This window comes from Syngnathus typhle, linkage group LG12, assembly GCF_033458585.1.
Source record: "Syngnathus typhle isolate RoL2023-S1 ecotype Sweden linkage group LG12, RoL_Styp_1.0, whole genome shotgun sequence".
In the NCBI taxonomy this organism is placed as follows: domain Eukaryota; kingdom Metazoa; phylum Chordata; class Actinopteri; order Syngnathiformes; family Syngnathidae; genus Syngnathus; species Syngnathus typhle.
Window position 1 is genome coordinate 5,767,267 of NC_083749.1, and position 17,975 is coordinate 5,785,241.

At 41.0% G+C, this 17,975-nt stretch overlaps 2 protein-coding genes across 6 annotated transcripts; both read left to right on the forward strand.

Moving 5' to 3' along the window:
* The first annotated feature begins 40 nt into the window (after positions 1-40).
* rbm18 (RNA binding motif protein 18) lies at positions 41-5,990 on the forward strand. Of its 3 annotated transcripts, none has more exons than XM_061292805.1 (6): positions 41-258; positions 567-680; positions 3,108-3,234; positions 3,847-3,927; positions 4,604-4,704; positions 5,366-5,990. In XM_061292805.1, the coding sequence occupies exons 2-6, from the start codon at positions 574-576 to the stop codon at positions 5,535-5,537; spliced, it is 588 nt and encodes a 195-aa protein (XP_061148789.1). In that variant the 5' UTR covers positions 41-258; positions 567-573; the 3' UTR covers positions 5,538-5,990. The 3 variants fall into 3 exon arrangements, with proteins under 3 accessions (XP_061148789.1, XP_061148791.1, XP_061148792.1); XM_061292807.1 differs by having other exon boundaries at positions 41-246; XM_061292808.1 differs by having other exon boundaries at positions 41-107.
* Positions 5,991-7,037: 1,047 nt separating this feature from the next.
* On the forward strand, positions 7,038-17,975 carry lhx6a (LIM homeobox 6a). Of its 3 annotated transcripts, none has more exons than XM_061292753.1 (9): positions 7,038-7,458; positions 8,013-8,075; positions 8,704-8,886; positions 9,763-9,884; positions 15,176-15,393; positions 15,465-15,565; positions 16,025-16,120; positions 16,220-16,415; positions 16,972-17,975. In XM_061292753.1, exons 1-9 carry the CDS (start codon positions 7,390-7,392, stop codon positions 17,049-17,051), a joined length of 1,128 nt encoding a protein of 375 aa, XP_061148737.1. In that variant the 5' UTR covers positions 7,038-7,389; the 3' UTR covers positions 17,052-17,975. The 3 variants fall into 3 exon arrangements, with proteins under 3 accessions (XP_061148737.1, XP_061148736.1, XP_061148738.1); XM_061292752.1 differs by having other exon boundaries at positions 7,039-7,458; positions 15,173-15,393; XM_061292754.1 differs by having other exon boundaries at positions 7,043-7,458; positions 15,173-15,393; positions 16,220-16,394.

Sequence of the window (17,975 nt, forward strand, 5' to 3'; positions counted from 1 at the left end):
TGTGCAAACCTAAAACCGAGCGCACTTTAAACACAACTACACACGTCATTACAATGCGCCTATGTTGTCAGATGGCAACAAATCCATCGCCTCGCCCTCAAAACAAGGCACCCAACCTAATTTACAATCAATAATCTAACCCGTAGATTTAGAATGCTTATTAAAATTATCTGACATCACCGAAGCACCCCGAAAGCGGGATCAGAAGCTAATTCTATCGAAGAAGAAACCGTGATCATATAACAGGTTTGATAGAAGGCAAGTGCTAAGAATGCTAATCGCTAGTCACCTGTTTAAATAAAGCAGCGATATTAAATCAATAATTTAACTGCATCTTCTTTTTTGTTGAGAACACTAATATTGAGCAGCTACGGGTAAATTTAAGCAGTGTTTTGAAATCGAATGTTTGCATTCTGCAACATGAGACCAGTCGCCGCATATGTTTACCAGAACGTATGATTTCTATTATACTCAAAATGTCATATATTTTTTTTTAAATCGATTAACAAGTGATCATATTCCAGGTGTGCATGGTGTTTCATCAATCTTGTTCTTTGTCTTGTCAGTGGACACATGTCGTCTGCGTCAGAGACGATGGAAAACGCCTCCATCATTTCAGACACCGGAGGCCATGATGGGAACCGATTGTGGATAGGCAACATCGATCCCAAAATCACTGAGTGAGTTTTAGCACTGTTCTGCGATACTGTTTATTAAGTACTATGATGAATACCTGCACCCCAAACACAAATCCAATTTTCACCCAAAACCAACACATGAAGCTGCCAACTCTAAGCAGTGTTCAAGCTGGCGATTCAAGACTGATGTTTGGCAGTGTGTGTTCCAAATCCCAAACTTTGCTTTCTAAAGCTGCCCACGGAGAGAGAGAGAGAGGGTCTGCATTGTGTGCGCAGGCATGATTGATGAGCTGTGTGTGTAGCGCGTGTGTGTTGCAGGCTGAGACTGAGCAGACAGGGGCTCGGGTGTGTGAAACAGTGGCAGCGAGGCGTGGAATTGCCCTGCAGAGGCGGCAGACATCGTTCTTCACCCACCTGCCCTGTTTACACTCTCCCGCTCTCAATCTGGACCTGTGTGTGTTCGAAATTGGAGGCAATAACAGCATAAATGTGCGGGTGTGAGATTACCTTTATGGACAATGCGTTGGGACTAGAAGTTTTTTTTTTTTCGGCCTGTAGATTGTTTTTGTGTGTACGTTGGGGTGGGGTGGGGGGGCTCCTGCAGAATATATGCGTTGTGGCTCTGGTGGGCGTCTAGACAGGCGTTTCCTTCCCTTTCCTATGCCCTGCTCCACTTCTGTTTAAATAACGTTACTAGCACACCGTACGAAGAGCAAACATGAGAAATGCCCACGGCCCCTTTTACTGATTGGGAAGATTAATTAGCTCCTGGTTGGCACTGGCGCTACACTTTTGTTTGTTCCGCCGAGCCTAGCTGTGTGCATTAGAGGAGGAATGTAGACCTGCTACAAATGATACCATTTTAATTTGCTGTCCATTATTTGGGAGGCAAGAGTTCATTCTTTAAAGGAGTCTTGTCCATTTAAACGGCAAAATAATATTCCAGCATATTTAGCAATCCCTGGATGTGTCCTCAGTTCTTCTCTGGTGGGTTAAAGACTAAATTATGTTTTCTTTGTTCCTTCGGCTAGTCTTTGTCATATTTACAGTATCCATAATGAAGGCCTCCCGCCCCCTTTTCCTTTTCCTCATCTGTCCCACTACCCGTCTTCTCACCTCGCTTCCTTGGCAGCAGCATCCTTCCCCGCCTCCACCTTTCACCTTGCCGTAAAGCGCTCTGAACTTTACTCTCACTCTCCGCAGGTTCTTCCCTCCCTACCCGCTTACTCCCCCATCTCCTCCTCTTCCTCCGGCGCTTTTTACGGCTCCCACGAGATCGCAGTCCATTGTGGTTGCGTTGCGAGTATCCAAAAATGTTCTTGGAGTGTCTTACATTGTGTGTGTGTGTTTATATACTGTATTTTTTTTTACCACTGCTGCAGGGGTTTCATTTATTTATTTATTTTCCGGGTGTTTACTTAGTATTGCAAAAAAAAAAAAAAAAAATCATATACAATACGTGAACATGAATTTTCGGAAGATAAATTGTTTAGTTGTGTTTACAGGGTGTTGCCTGGGAAAAGCAGAAGTCATCTGTGGTCTTAAAGCCCTCAAGGGAACTGTACAAGATTGTAGCAACCTGGAAAGTCGCCCTCCACATCCCCATCCACGCTCCCAGACACATTGTCATCCAGATTGGCATACGCACAAACCCCGTCGTGATTTAAAATAACAACGAAACAATACCAGGCTGGTGAAGAAAACAAAACTGTATTTCACCTGGAGTCACCTTCAGTTGACAGCTTTCTTTCTTTGTGTGTTGTTCTTTGGCGATCCAAATCGATCAAATTCATTTTGAGGTAGGCATTAGCTTGATTTGATTCCTCCGAAACATCCAATGATCAGTAAACATCACCTGAAATTGGACTCTATAAATACCACAGAGGGAAGGGGGGGCTCATTGTGATTTTGATTTTAATACATTGTGGTTCAAACCAAGTCGAGCCTGGGTGACGCAGGTCTCATTGTCCGGCCTCTTTTCCCAGAAGACAATTTTTTTTTTCCCATGCCGTTCCGAGCTCGGCCGTACCCACGCTTCAAAACGCGCACGGCAGCATAACTCTTCCGTGAGCGCATGTCCTAAGTTGAGCGGCTCGCTGGATGTTGTTTGTACAGAGTTCGGACGCACGGGAGGGGAGCCGGAGGCTTCCTTTGTTTTATTCCCTCATTGTCCTGCTACCGTATCCTCGGCATTGTCTCAATAAAAGATTTACTGTCTCAGGCGTGCCACACCAGCTGGCCCGCTGCTAAAAAGGTGTCAGGCAGGGGAAAGCCGCCTTTCTCGTTATCCTTTACGCTTGACAGATTCATACTGACAATAACCGCAATCCTTCTGATGTGGAGACAATACTGGCTTTCCGTTTTTTTTTTTTTTTAAACGAAATAACGATAAATCAGATGCTTATTTTGCAACGCATTTATTTTTGTTATTTATGTATGCACTGTGTTTTGTCTTTCCTCTTCTGGCAGGTATCACTTGGTGAAGCTGTTGGAAAAGTTTGGCCATGTCAAACAGTTTGACTTCCTGTTCCATAAGTCCGGTCCTCTGGAGGGGCAACCGCGAGGCTACTGTTTTGTCAACTTTAACACCAGAGAGGTACATGTCAAATGAATCTTGTCTTTAACATCAATCTACTTGATGACTTTATAGGCGTAAATAATTTGGGGGGGGGGGGGGACCACAGAGGACTGACTTGACCAAATTTGGACATGATATTTCCGCACAACCATTTCAATTTATTACGTATTAGCATGATGTCCACCTTTCAAAAATCACATTGTCGTCGCTGGAGTGAATTCTGTTTCGAATTAAAAGCATCGCAAAGTACCCCTTACTCCCCCCCTCCAATTTTACTTGCTGGCCGGCCTGTATTTATTTTAGAATGAGCCGGGAGGGATCATGATAAGCATCTAGTTTCACAGCCAGTGTCTATCACTTAGCTATGAAGTCCTCCCAGAAGAGCTTTACAAAGGAACTGTGTGTTTATCTTCTATACTCGCGCACACTTAGTCACACACCCAGATTAATATTTCAAGGGAGGTCGGTGCTCCCGCGGGCCCCCCCTCTAGATCCGCCAGTGGTCGAGAAGTTAAGTCACATTAAATTAAGGACCACTCGAGAGTCGCGACCAATTTTTTTTTTTACGGTGCCTTTCCCAGTTATGGCATTTTTTAAAATAATCCAGATCCATCTTCATTTTGTCTGCAGGAAGCCGAAAGAGCTATCCACTGCTTGAATGGCAAGCTAGCACTGTCCAAGAAATTGGTTGTGCGTTGGGCACATGCACAGGTAAGTGGCACACTCGCTCGTTTTTCCAGTGTAATACTTTGACGTGTACTAATGTGGCAGGAGGGGGGGGTCAGTGGGATCTCAGTCCAACTCTTGTCTCTTAACAATAGACTGCTTACTGGCAAATTGTGGAGGGATATCCTGTATAGAGATGAATCACACCCTACAGTCACACACACACACACACAGCGTCACGTTTCATCACCTTGGCCTAATTTTGCGTATTTTTTCATAACAAATAAAAAAATTATAAAATAATATGTTATATATATTTTTTAAAGTGCCTTCCTACCCTTTTGAGCGCAATAAAACACACAGCAAAACAACTATTCCTATTTTATTATTTTTATTTTTTTTATGAAGTATTTGATGGTTTTTTTTTGTGTTTTTTTTTAATTAAAGGTTTTTAAGGTTTTTAAAGGCTTCTTTGAACTTATTCCGAAGATGAGAGGTTTTGGGCTTTGTTTCACCTGTCACATGACATTTTGTGTCTTTTTTTTTTTCTTTGTCTATAGGTAAGGAGAAGTCAGTGTTGGCTATCTGAGATGTTTGGATCGAATGCAGACGGCAACCTGTTGGAGCGTCTTAATATCGGAATGCTCCTACCTCTGCATGTTCTGCGGTTATGTTTGCTAATTGCTAAACTGTCATTCGTTATCTTCATCATCATCCGCAGAGGTTCGAAGCCTTCCGTAACGACAAGACGATGCCTTCCAGCTTGGAACCGTCGAGCAGCGGCGACGGAGCCGACGGAGCCTTAACCACGAATCACCTCAGGTTGTTTGTGCTCACACACAAATGTGTTTTGGCCTTAAACATATGACACCAATTACATGATGATGATACATGTCATTCCTGACAGCTTCAAATGACATGTCAGAAAAGCAGACCCATCTTCCAAACTTACAACCCCACTCAGCAGGAGACATCTCGTTGAAATATTTCCTCCTATATTGTCACTATTCCACAAAGATCCACTTTTCACATCTTCATACAAAAGCATTCCATTTACAAAATGGGAGAGCCACAGTCCATGTTATTGATCATCGACCTGCATGTCGACAAGTCCCGCTATTATTTTGGGGAGCGCCTATTGTCACTCGTGAGCTTTCACCGCGTTCGGAAATAAAGCCGAGTGAGAGCTCTTAGCGAGGGACGGTGTCTCCGAGCACAGGAAGCCATCTGGAGAGCTCTCCTCGGGGACACACTGCACACTTGGACTCTAGTGTGGCGCTCTTCAAATCTCGCACGAGAGGAAATAAAAACACCGTCTTCTTCCATGCCCGCTCAGACACATCATCTCGCTCCTGCTCTTCCTCCTCTCACCTGCACCACATGTCCTCCCATTTAATATTTCACTCTACGATTGCTACTGGTATTTCCCTTTAAGCCTGCTAACTTCCTGTTTTATTCATTTTTTACGTCTGGCCTCCTCAAGTACGAGCGCTAAGATCCGCGCCATCGAGGCCAAGCTGCAGATGATGGAGGAGAATCCAGATGAGGAGTACTCAGGGCCGTCTGCCTACGTCTATAACAAGCCGCCAGAGAGGAAGCGCTGGGAGCCCTACTCCAAATCACACAGCAGGCCCTTTCGAAGGTTTAGGAGATGACCCGTCCGCCCACTTTTCAAGGAGAACCCCCCCTCACACACACACACAACTCAGGCCCCCTCACCACCTCAACAGGAACTTCTTAAAATGGGAATTAAAGACAATGACATTTATTGCGAACAACGATGGACAAATTATGAATTCAGTTGTTACATTTTATTTGAGTGTGCGTTTGTTGATGTTTGGAATGTGCAGGAAGTACTAAAGAAACGTTTGAAAAAAAAAATGAAATGCAAAACTGTTTGGATTTCTTTTTTCTTTTATTATTTTTCTTCCCACCCTCATTTAGTTTTATTAAAGCAGGGGGTGTGGAAATTATCTACAAACTGTAGGTCATAATATACCTCGATTATTTAACCAATTCTCAAAGCAATTTAAGCCTCAGGAGAAAAAAAACATCTAACCCACAAATGCTTAGAGTGTATAATAAACATTTGTGTTCGTTTTGCATCATATTGTTCCATTTTGTTTGGCCATTGGAGGACTTTGGAAAATTAGATAAAATGGCCCCTGTTATGAGAAAAGGGTTCCAACTCAATTTGGAAGAGTGTTGGCTTCCAACATTGTTTTAAATTAAATTTATTTTGATCAAAATTGACGTTGATTTGTACATTTTTTTATTCTATCTTTTACAGGAGGTTTCGTTTTAGGACTACATCATAAAAATCCAAATCAGGTCATATGAACCATGTGAAATACTAGCATTTAGCTCGTTTATTTATTTTTTTTCCTATACCAAAACTTACTTTGAGGCATTCGTTTTATTTATTTATTTTTTTACTTTGATTGTGTGGAATTAAAAAAAAATATTTTCTCACAAAAAGAAACACGATCCATATACCGCCAACAATTTAATATCAGTTAAACGTCCACGTCTAATTAAACTATTTATTAATGCGCACCGAGGGGTGTGCAAACTATTGCATCCAAATTGCTTAGAAAAAAAAGCGCGTTTGTTACAATGCTTAACGACCAACTAAACCTTTGCTGGTTTGCAACAAAAAGACCAATTTGACCTCTTTTATGCATTAAATCGCTGGCAATCATCCTAATGTCTGTTCCTAAATTAAATGTCACACACGATCGACCCCATTTTCAAAATACTGGTTTAGCTAACGATTCTAATTTGTGTCATTTTGTCTATTATGTTTGAATGTATTTTTTGGGAGACAAAGTAAACGTGTGTGGGCTCTTTCGCTCCGTTTTATTTTTATCCCTTTCAGAATAATTGCAAATATTGACATTTGGCACCTGTGTGACAGTTAAATAAAATGTATATTCTGAAATGTTTTTTATGTCGTCATTCAGCAATTGTTTTAATTTTCACGGTTTCAACTCAACCCGAACATTCCAATGAATTGCTTGTTTTTCCGCAGTTAATCTTGAGATATGCAAATGTACATGCATGCAAAAACACCCGCCCCAAAAGAGGCAGGCCACGGACATCTAACTTTATTCTTTGCAGGCTCTCAGTCCCCCACCCGCTCGTGCATCTTGGAAAGCGTTTGCGTGGAGGAATAAGAAGCTGTGCGCAAGTTCCACTTCCTGTAAAGTCACAACTCCATCCCACCAGTGAGCGAAGTGCACAAGGGGAGGGTGCGCATATGCGCACATGCCTGCATGTCTTCCCACTACGCAAACGCAGTTTTTGCTTCAGCGCGCAAGAGGAGCATCGGGAGGAACGACGTTCGTAAAGACGGGATAGGAGAAATAAACCTGGTTTAAAAATAATTTTAAAAAAATAGGAGAGGATCGTCTCGTGCGAGCATCGGATGGTCGAAGCTCAGTTGGCCGCCCATCGACATCTTATCCCCGGCTTGACTGCTACTCGCTTTGAGGCTCCAGGGGATTGATGTACTGGAAAAATGAAGTTTTGTCCCCTCTGTCAGAGGGCAACGCGGTTCTGTCCACCACGAAGCAGGTAAGACAAATCCCAAATATTTTTATTTGACATTACGCTGAGCTCTACTATTTAATTTAAAGTCGATAAACTCGCTTTTGAATGCAGTATTAACACCTATAGACAAAAAAAATAATAATGGGATTTTAATTCCACGCATTTAAGTGCTGGGGGTTGAAAAGAAATCACATTTGCAACTCTTTGCTTGATCCGTCACTTGCTTCCTGATTGGCACATGAAATAGACACTTGTGCAACCTCTTATCCGCCAGCTATTTGTAATTGCAGGTAGTTTACCCCCCTCGACCCCCCTTCCCCCCCGACCCACCCTCATCTCCACGCGTGTCCTGGATTGCAAGGGAAAAAACGCTATTATTCCTGACAGCCAATTTGAGATCGCTTTATTTAAAGGTGTCTTTTTGTTGCCAAAGGGGAGAGGGGGGGGGGGGGGGGTGCTTGGGGGGGTTTATTAAAGCGAGTGTATAAAACAGATCATTCACTGGTTGATATATCACGCGGAGGATGACAGCCGTGGAAAGGTACATACTTGATGAAGTTGTCGGTTTGGCTGTATAGGTGATCTGCAGTGAGCGTCAGAGTGCTGCGGGCTGCAGCGTGGACTCCAAACAAACGCAAATGGTAAGACCGATCTTACATTATTTTATTTCAAGAAGAAAAAAAAAAAAGACTGCACGTTGAGCTATTTTAAAATCATTGCGCGCTGAAATCTGTTTTGAATAATGCGGGAAAACTGGGTGATCGGAGAATCTCGATATTTCTGTCAAAAAGGAGTTACAAGAAGATATAAATGAATTCTGAAATATAAAATATTATAAACGCACACAGTGTCCTGATATGAATGAAGCATGTTATTGTACATTAAGAACTTTTGCATGGGGAATAATTTGGAGGAAAAAAATGAAACTAGGTTTTATATTTTTTAAATATATGATGATGATTTAATTAAACAATAATACAAAATACTGTAAAATAGTGCATGAAAATTATACGGGAATTATATAATAAAATAGTACAGATAAAATAATTTAGAATACAAAAAAAAAGAATAAAAGTTTTTGTTTTGGCTTTTGGTAATTTACAAAAAATTACGTTTCCGCTCTTTATTAATTTTCTCCACGTCACCCAGACGAGCAAACGTTATCTCAGTGCAAATTGGCGTGCACGTGTGAGAGCGTGTGCATGTGCATTTGTGTGTGACACTGGGTTCTGATTCGTGGGTGCCCCCCCAACCCCTTCTTCCACGCAGTCTCAGTCGGACGCGGAGTCCCAGCGCTCCAACATGGAGCGGGAGGACACGCGCTCCTCTCCGAGCACGCCGTCCACGCCCTCCGTGTGCTCGCCCACCTCCACCGCCAGCTCGGGGCACTCCACCGGGAAGAACGTGTGCGCCAGCTGCGGCCTGGAGATCCTGGATCGATACCTGCTCAAGGTGAGCGTCCTCCATATGTTCATTTTATGATTGAGGTCTTCGTTTCTTGCGTCGGAGGCCTGGATGCAGAATTTCAAAACAAAACTACAAACATGGCGACCATTTCTTTTGGAGAGAATTTCACATTTTATCCGTTATCTTCGACGTGACATTTGAACATGGAATTATTAATAAATAAATTGAAAAATACGATTAAAGGTTCCAATCATTATAATAAATGACATTTTGATTATATATTTTTTTGCATTGTAGTTACACCGTGCTGCTAAATTGTATCCATCAAGATTATTTTCGAATGAAATAATTATCACTTTTGCTATAGTTAAGATCTGAAACCATGAAATTTAATTCGTTTTTTTTTTATTTCAAAAGCTTTCGCTTTATTCCCTGCGCTGCATAATAGGCACGTGTCTATTGTATTTTCAGAAATAAACAGTTTATGCCAGATTTAATTTATTTTACTATATAGACACATTTGGAGGTTGATAATAACTGTTAGTTTTTTTCAAAGCTGTTGCCAATATTTATTTAAAATGAAAATTACAATTTATCTTTCAATTTGATTCTGGCTCAGGATAAAAAAATGATAATGGCCCTTTTCGGGTATAATGCCTCCTTCTTTTTTTTGAATATTAAATGTTAGCAGATATTAACATGATTTAACTAAGAGATAATAAATTACGGAACGATTATCCATTTATAAATGAATACAAAATGGTGTCCGCAAAAATAGAGTCGAATTCAATCGCTCTTTTCATTTTGATTTTTTTTAAAAATTAATTCTCATGTTAAATTCAATACGTGTCGATATATAATTCCTACGTGTGTCAAAAATTGGGATTGTGTGCTTGTGTGTGTTTGTGCGTGCACGCGCAGGTGAACAACCTGATCTGGCACGTGCGCTGCCTGGAATGTTCCGTGTGCCGGACGTCGTTACGTCAGCACAGTAGCTGCTACATCAAAAACAAGGAGATCTTCTGTAAAATGGATTATTTCAGGTAGGGTAAGTTTACGATACGACTTTATTTTCAAAACACCATTTCTTGTTCTTTGATAAAATCTCCTATCATCAAACACTCACTCGCTCTTTTAATGCTGGTTTCCTCTTTGAGACGCTCACAAAATAGATTGATTGCTTCAAACGACGCGCATAAAATTCATTCTTTTTAAAATAAATATTATGTGCACAATACATGCACATATGACTTAGAGTTCCCATTTAACCTTAATGAATCCTTGTTGTATTTACTGTATTAGTTTTTATTTATTTATTATTATCATGGAATATTTACTTATTTATTCCTGCGTATGAGCAGCATAGTAAATATAAGACAACAACAAACACAACATTGAATAACATATTTTTAATTAGACACATGCATTTTGTTTGAAAAATAGTTTATTTTGAAAGAAAGACATTCCATAAATAGGTCAATAAAAAATATGAAAACATATTATTTGTTTTTTTACAGTATGAACACAATATTAAAATCACGTTAATTATATTTATGAATCTAGCCTCATTTTACATTTTCTTGAGTGTAATATTACATGCAGGTATAAACAACGATAAAGACGTTGCAACGTGACCAAATCAAGGTGGAAAAATGTCAGTTTGCTTCGGAAAACAAAGATTATTTTTCTTGTTTACATGTTTTTTGATCATTCTGCAATCCCACTGAAAGCAAAAACCTGGATAGCACCGCAATCAACAGGTGTAAAATAATACTAACATGAGAAAAACAAACATATTTTTGAGCTTTTCTTTTCCTCGAATAAAAACACGAAAGATGCAGAAACCGCCCAAATGCATGTATGATGCAATCAGTCAGGGACAAACACAGGGTGTTGTCACTTCATCATTTTGGAAGAGGATAAGGGGGCGGAGAGCAAGATGGTGGATTTCTACTGTTTTCTATAAACAGTTTGATCTCCCATTTTATCACATGTGCCGTTTTAAATGCAGAGCTGGAGCATGTGGGCCGTGAATGACTTTTTTTTATTGAGTGATCTCAAATGTTTTATAAATTTAACCCCAAATGCATTGATGATGAAAATGAAACACAACCAAACTGTACTCAGCCAGTGATTCTTTCACAAACCACACTTTTGAGAATCATTTAATGTGTTTGTGTTTCGGCCTGAAAATCCTGGCGTAGGGACACAAATGTCAACGCGTGATCGAAACCTGACACAAAACCACGGCTGAGGTTTATAATCACCAGCAATTAGTTGTCCTCCACCCCAGACCTCCAGACCAGCAATTAGACCGCCCAGAGTGACTGGTCAGCACCTTTTTTTTTTGTGTCATCTGAATGTGATTCTTATTCTAAACGAACAGACACGTCGGCCTTTCAATCCGCACGGCCCGATTTGTGTATAGCAATGCAATCATGTACTGTACATCACCTCGCTTGACACAGCAACACAAACACACCCCGGGCTCTGTGTTTATTTACGCATGTCCAGCAGCTGTCAATCATTTGCTTTTTATTATTTTCACAACACACATTTCTGTTTGCTCTGCCATCTTGGAACTAATACTCCAGTTGACCTCTTTCCGTTTAAACGCTCCCTCACCCATCACCTCTTGCGCCCCCAAACTGCTCCTCAGACTGTGAGCCATTATTAAATATGTAAACTAGGATGTTGAGTAAATGCGAGCGAAGAAGTGGTTAGGAAAGTTAGAAATGGCTGTCACATGGTGAGATGTTCATCACCAATGAACTGGACAGACAGATACTTTCCCTGTTCTGACAAAAAACATTTCAAAACGTTTGACAATGGACAAAGGTCGGTACTCGTTTGCATAATTATATGTTTCGTCACTGCGAATACCAGGAATGAAAATAGGCAATTTTATTAAGCAGCAGATGTGTGATGATGGTCACCTTTTTAGATAGAAAAATCCAATTTGTTTTTTTTTCTTTCCCCCTTTCTCTAATTTAACTTTAAACAGTGTGTCCAGATTTTTTTGGGCGCACTTTCAAAACCTCTGGAGATGTTTCCTCATCTATGTCACTCTCTCATCTGGTTTTGGACTGACAGCTGCTTTAATGGGACGTAATGGCAGGAAATCAGAGTGTGTGTGTGTGTGCGTGTGTGTGTGTGTTTGCGTTGAGATGAGGTTAATGTATGCATTAGGATAGAAGTGCAAGACAGAGTTCTCGCTGTGCTGCTCAAACCTAAATTCCAGGATTTGGGATCTTACACACACACACACTCTCACACACACACACGCACACACACACACAGGAAGTGGCATCGCTGTTTCAATCAGGAGCACATCGGGGTGCTCGTACTGTATCCGGAGCTAGCTTTGTTAAGCGAAACGTGTGCGTGTGTGTGGCTGAATTGTCGCAGTAATTACTCATCAACCCACCTCTGGTTAGGTGATTAGGTTTCCATAGCAACCAGCCGCATGCAGAAATGAATCAAAAATGATAATAAGACATCTGTCATACAAAGACTCGATTATTCCACACTTCCTGAATTAATGTTGCATATTGTGCATGATTGAAATGATTATTTATAGATCTCCTTCCTTTGTAGGCTTGATACAAAATCACAAGGGATTAACTCGTTCATTGCCAGTCCAGTTAAAATGGTCGTCTATAGTCGTCAATGGTAGTGAATGAGTTAAGAAAAAAAAGCGAGATGGTCTGTTTTTATTTTTTTTTTTCCAGCAAGCGCTCTTAATATTATTCCAACTCTGGGATCTTGATTCAGAAAAATAGGGAAGGAAGATAGCAGAGGCGGGGGGGCCTTGAAATGAGTGATGATTTGCAGCGTTCTCTGGGTTTTGTCTACAGAGTATCGAATGTCAAGCTGTCATGCTAGATTAGTCGCTCAGCCCCACAATGTTTTGCTTTTTACTGTACGGCACGATGGTAGCTCGCCATAACAATCCTGAACCATGCGCCACTACGGTACATTATAAGCCACAAAGTCCATTTGTCTCCAGAATGAATTTGTTGGACTATTTCAGCCACAATTTAGGCAAAATGGCTCAATTTATTCCAACAACAGGCTTGTTATCTTGACTATGAATGGAGGAATTAAATGTTAAGATCATTTTTACAGGATATGGACTTTATTGATTGGAAGACCAATAAATGGCAGACTTTTTAATAAGATGTGTACGCTGGACAATTTAGTCTTCATTTCTTTCCATTATTTATGTATGCCTCATATGGTAAGAATATAAAATTCCCACCACTTTGGGTAGTAAACGCGACCTTCAGGCATGCTATGCTAGGCTATAAATAGACTAGAGTAGATGAATATAACTGGATGGATGGATGGATGGATGGAGCACCCAAAAGAGGAGAAGACGCTTGTGAGGATTCAGGGCACAACAGTGGGCTTTCATCCCAGACAGAGTGGACTTGAGTGGGCTGGTTTTCTGCCAAAACCCACTCAAGTGGCAGCCCTTGTACTTCCCCCACTGCAAATCCCCCGACCGCGCCGCCGCCGCCGTACCAGCCATCCCTAATTCACCCCTCTCCTTCCCTTTGCTTTTGTTTCTTCACATCTCACAAGCGTGTCTCGATGTTCCCCTGCTTTTTGCGTCCTTTTGTAGTCGTAGAGGATATTATGACTTTTATGTCCCCTTCACAAAAAGCTTTATGTCACGATGCAATAGTTGTCTTTGTTTATCTTGGATGAAGTCAATTTGGCAACTAGGGGGTTGAACAACGTTCACATTTTGAAGTTTGTGCCACCAGTCTGGATGGAGCTGCTGGTAGAACGATTATAAGACCACCTGCAATCGTAGTAGCCAAAACTAGCTAGACTTTCCGCTATTCTCATTCGTGACTAATTTATTGTAGTCTGACTGGTGCAGATCCAGACAAGCAAGTTGTAAATTTTCCGTAAATTGACTGATTAGCAAGATGCTAATTAAAACCGCGTGGTTTGTTGACCACTAGCGTAAAACACCGAAGACTAATAACTAGTTGACTAATCGACTTTTGGGAAATACAACATAGGGAAATTGATATCTGATGCCGTTGATGATGTCTGAAGTTCTTATACAACCAAATAATCCAATACAGGAATTAAAAAAAAAAAATCCAACACAGACATAAGGCTAGCTTGAGTGCTAATTGATTATTTTGTCCATCAAGTGTCTAAGCAGGGACACATTTGAATTACATTTCAAACTGTGCATATGTCATGTTAATAAACTGAATTGACATAGAAATAAATTCTATTTTATATCTGTTATATTTCCTTTACAGAAAAAAAAATGGCGTCATCAAACCTACAAGGTCTGCTGTGCCTCCATCACCACAATGTTTGTCTCATTCTGTCCTCAAGCACATTTACCATCAAGTGAACAGTTCCAACAAGCAGCATGTGTTTATTTCAGATATTAACGCCTCATTTCAGCCGCGGCTGTCGTTAATCATTTGTTGTCCTCGCAACGTTTACCTTCTCTTTCCAAAAGCCTCATCCGCTGGCTTGGTGCCCCCACCCGTCTCCATATACCGATCCTTCCGCCTGACCTCACTGTTACTATCGGTTACAGCCGCTACACGGAGTGATGTCATAAACTCTTTTTTCATTTTCAACTCTGGGAAACTGCCATAGTGAAGTGCACACGTGTGTTTGTGTGTGTCAGGGATTTCAGTCATCAGTCAGGAAATTGCAGGTGTTGGTTTGTTTGCATTTAAAGCTCAACTGGGAGATTTTATGTTGAAGTCAGAAGGTTTCTTCAAGCCTCCATAAAGTTGGGCAAATAGTTGGGTAGCGTGCTGTGGTAGTGTTTAGCACGTCCGCCTTATGATCTCGTCTGGGTTTGCGATCTGGCCGCAACCTTGAAGCCTTCAGGAGTGTCAAAATAATTTCACAGTACTCGCTTCTCCCGTTGTCACTGATACCGATACCAAGCACCGACACTGTCGTAGTTTTTTTACACATAAAATTTCTCCCAAATTAATGACAGATAATTTTAGAACTATATATCCCAGTATAGCAATTTTACTTAAAATTATTTAAAATGAATGCCAATTTTCCAGCTCAGTCCTTATAATTATAATGCTAGCATTAAAATAAAAAAATTATTTTCGATCCAATTCGAATTTCAAAGTGGAGTAGTGGTGAGCCCGTCTTTTGATTTTCCAAGTCCGGTGTGGAATTTGCACGTTCTTCCTGTGCTTGCGTGGGCCTTTTCCAGGTCCCCTGGCTTCCTCTCACATTCCCAAAACATATTAGCCATGATAGCATGGATCTGTATTGTGTTTCCTGTTCCTCAGCGGTTCTCTTCTTCTGTCCCTCACAGTAGGTTTGGTACTAAGTGCGCCCGCTGCGGGCGCCAGATCTACGCCAGCGACTGGGTGCGGCGCGCCAGGGGCAACGCGTACCATTTGGCGTGTTTTGCTTGCTACTCTTGCAAGAGGCAACTTTCCACGGGGGAGGAGTTTGGACTGGTGGAAGAAAAGGTGCTCTGCAGGATCCACTATGACACCATGGTGGAGAATCTCAAGCGAGCTGCGGAGAGCGGTGAGTGGCTGCTTGGCTTAATTGAATGACCACAATTCATAAAAAAATATATAATTATGGTGCTTTTTCAGGCAATGGTATCACATTAGAGGGAGCGGTTCCGACAGAACAAGACAATCAACCCAAACCGGCCAAAAGGGCACGGACGTCTTTCACTGCGGAACAGCTACAGGTAACAAAAGCAAGATTCTATTACCACTATTAAAGGACAAACGTGGAGTGATTGTCACTCCGATAAGAAAACGATCTGGCATGTCATTATGAAAAGTAAAGTCAAGAAATCATCTACTAATTCAACATACGGCCCGGGGGCCACACGCGGCCCGCTTCTCTCTTTACCAAAATCTAATACCGTAATTGGATCGGGAGTCCTGCAATATTTATAATTAGTTTCTAATTTAAAATTTATTTATTTGTAATAATATGTTTAGTAATATTTATAAATTATTTTGGTTTCAGCAACAGGTGGAATTGTTTCCAGAAATGTTTTAGCTATAATTTCCTCCACATGGTACAGTCAGTATTGCAAATTTGCAGTTGATTAGTGTTATCATTGAAATATTATTTTCCAACATGGATGTTTTGCGTATTATGGAATTGTTTCTTAGTGCTGCTGCAAATGTCTGTGCAGATCATGCAGGCCCAGTTTGCCCAGGACAACAACCCAGATGCTCAAACGTTACAAAAACTAGCCGACATGACGGGTCTCAGCAGGCGGGTTATACAGGTGAGTACATATCCTGTGATGGTGAAATAGAAAAACACTGTCACGGTCATCGGTAGCATTCCCCGTTTGTTCAATATGCGCTTGCATCACTCTTCATAGGTGTGGTTTCAAAACTGCAGAGCAAGACACAAAAAGCACACGCCCCAGCACAGCGGGGGGCCTCAGGGTCACCCCCAGTCCAGGATACCCTCATCTTTGCCCGATGACCTTCACTACTCCCCCTTCGGCAGCCCAGACCGGGCGCGCATGGTCGCCCTACATGGATACATCGACAGTGCGTCTTTTGGCTTCTCATGTAAATTCATCATAGAGAATGCACAAATATAAATATAAAACAAAATAATTTATATTCACTTGACTGTTGAATATCACGTGACTTGAAGTTAGAGTTATGAATAAAATAAATAATGGAATTATTACAATTATGGTGAAATATAATTTCAAAATAAAATACTGTGGACTCTAACCACATTCAAAATAAAATAATTACAGCAATAGAAAAACTCATCACTTTGCATTTGCACCTAATATGATTATATTTCAATTACATAATAATTTAAATAAAGCATACATTATTTTGACAATGATAAAAATCATAATACCACATAGTACTTGACTTCTTGCAGAAATAACAAATGTATTAATACAAAGAATTAATAATTAATATAATAATAATAATAATGAAATATATTTACAAAATAATTGTATTGAATAACACTGAAGACATATTATCATGAATGCAAATACTTATGAGAAAAACGGTATAAACTAAACACAGTTATATAGATATATAAATAAACACCTGTTTCTTTGCATGCTTAATATACACAATGTGTGTATGTATGTTTCAGGTCACCCTTTCTCCGTGTTGACCTCGCAGAATCTTCCCCATCAGGCCATGTCGCTGCCCCAGCTGCCCCTCAGCCGCTAGCCCACCGCTACCACCCCGACCTTTCTGGACCCCTGCAAACCCCACTGCCCTGACCCTTGACCTCCAATCACTGATGCCCGCGTGGCAACCATGAGGTCGAGCGGGAGTCGGCTCGGCTGAGCGAGAGAATATTCCGCCTCCTCGTATATGATGTCATTGATCACACGCGCATCGTACAAGTGGAATCGTTTTGACTCGGGAGGAGTTTTGGAAGCGTGGAAGTGACTCAAGCAGAAGGACTGAAGCCTCTGGAGGTCTCCAAACGAATGAAGCGGGTGGGAGGGGGGATTTGACACAGTGGTGAGCTCAAACTGTGGTCAGCAAGACCTTGGAAGTCCACCAAAATGAAATTTACTCATCATCCATAATGACCCGCGGCAACAAAACCTCGTTGTCTCGCAAGGCGTCATTTCCAATTGCCGATTATGTCAATTGGATTCAATGGCTTAAAATGAAGGATGACCGCAAAGCACAAAGTCGGGGTATTTTGTCAATTTCAGGTTTCTATAAACAGACTGCATACTGGTCAAAGTAATCATTCCTTAAAGAAAAGAAAGGAAATAAAATAATGCCTGTCTTTGCTTGGAGTGGAACAGTATTGGTACAAAAATGGAACCTACTAGTAAGATGTGACTTTTTGTGAGTGCGTGCGTGTGTGTGTGTGTGTGTGTGTTGGGGAAGGTCTGCGCATCATGTACTTAAATCCCAAGGCCATCGTGTAAAGAAGCAGATTCAACGTGAACCTCAACGTCCTTGTATTTATTGAGATGGAAAAAAAATCCCTGTAAAGCACTTTTGTTTGGTTTTTGTAAAATAAAATGAAAAAAACAACAACAACAATGAATCGAAAACAAAAGTTTATTTGATAGACTGTGCATCATCGATGTTTTGTGTAAACACACGCAATAAAACAGAATGTGATGA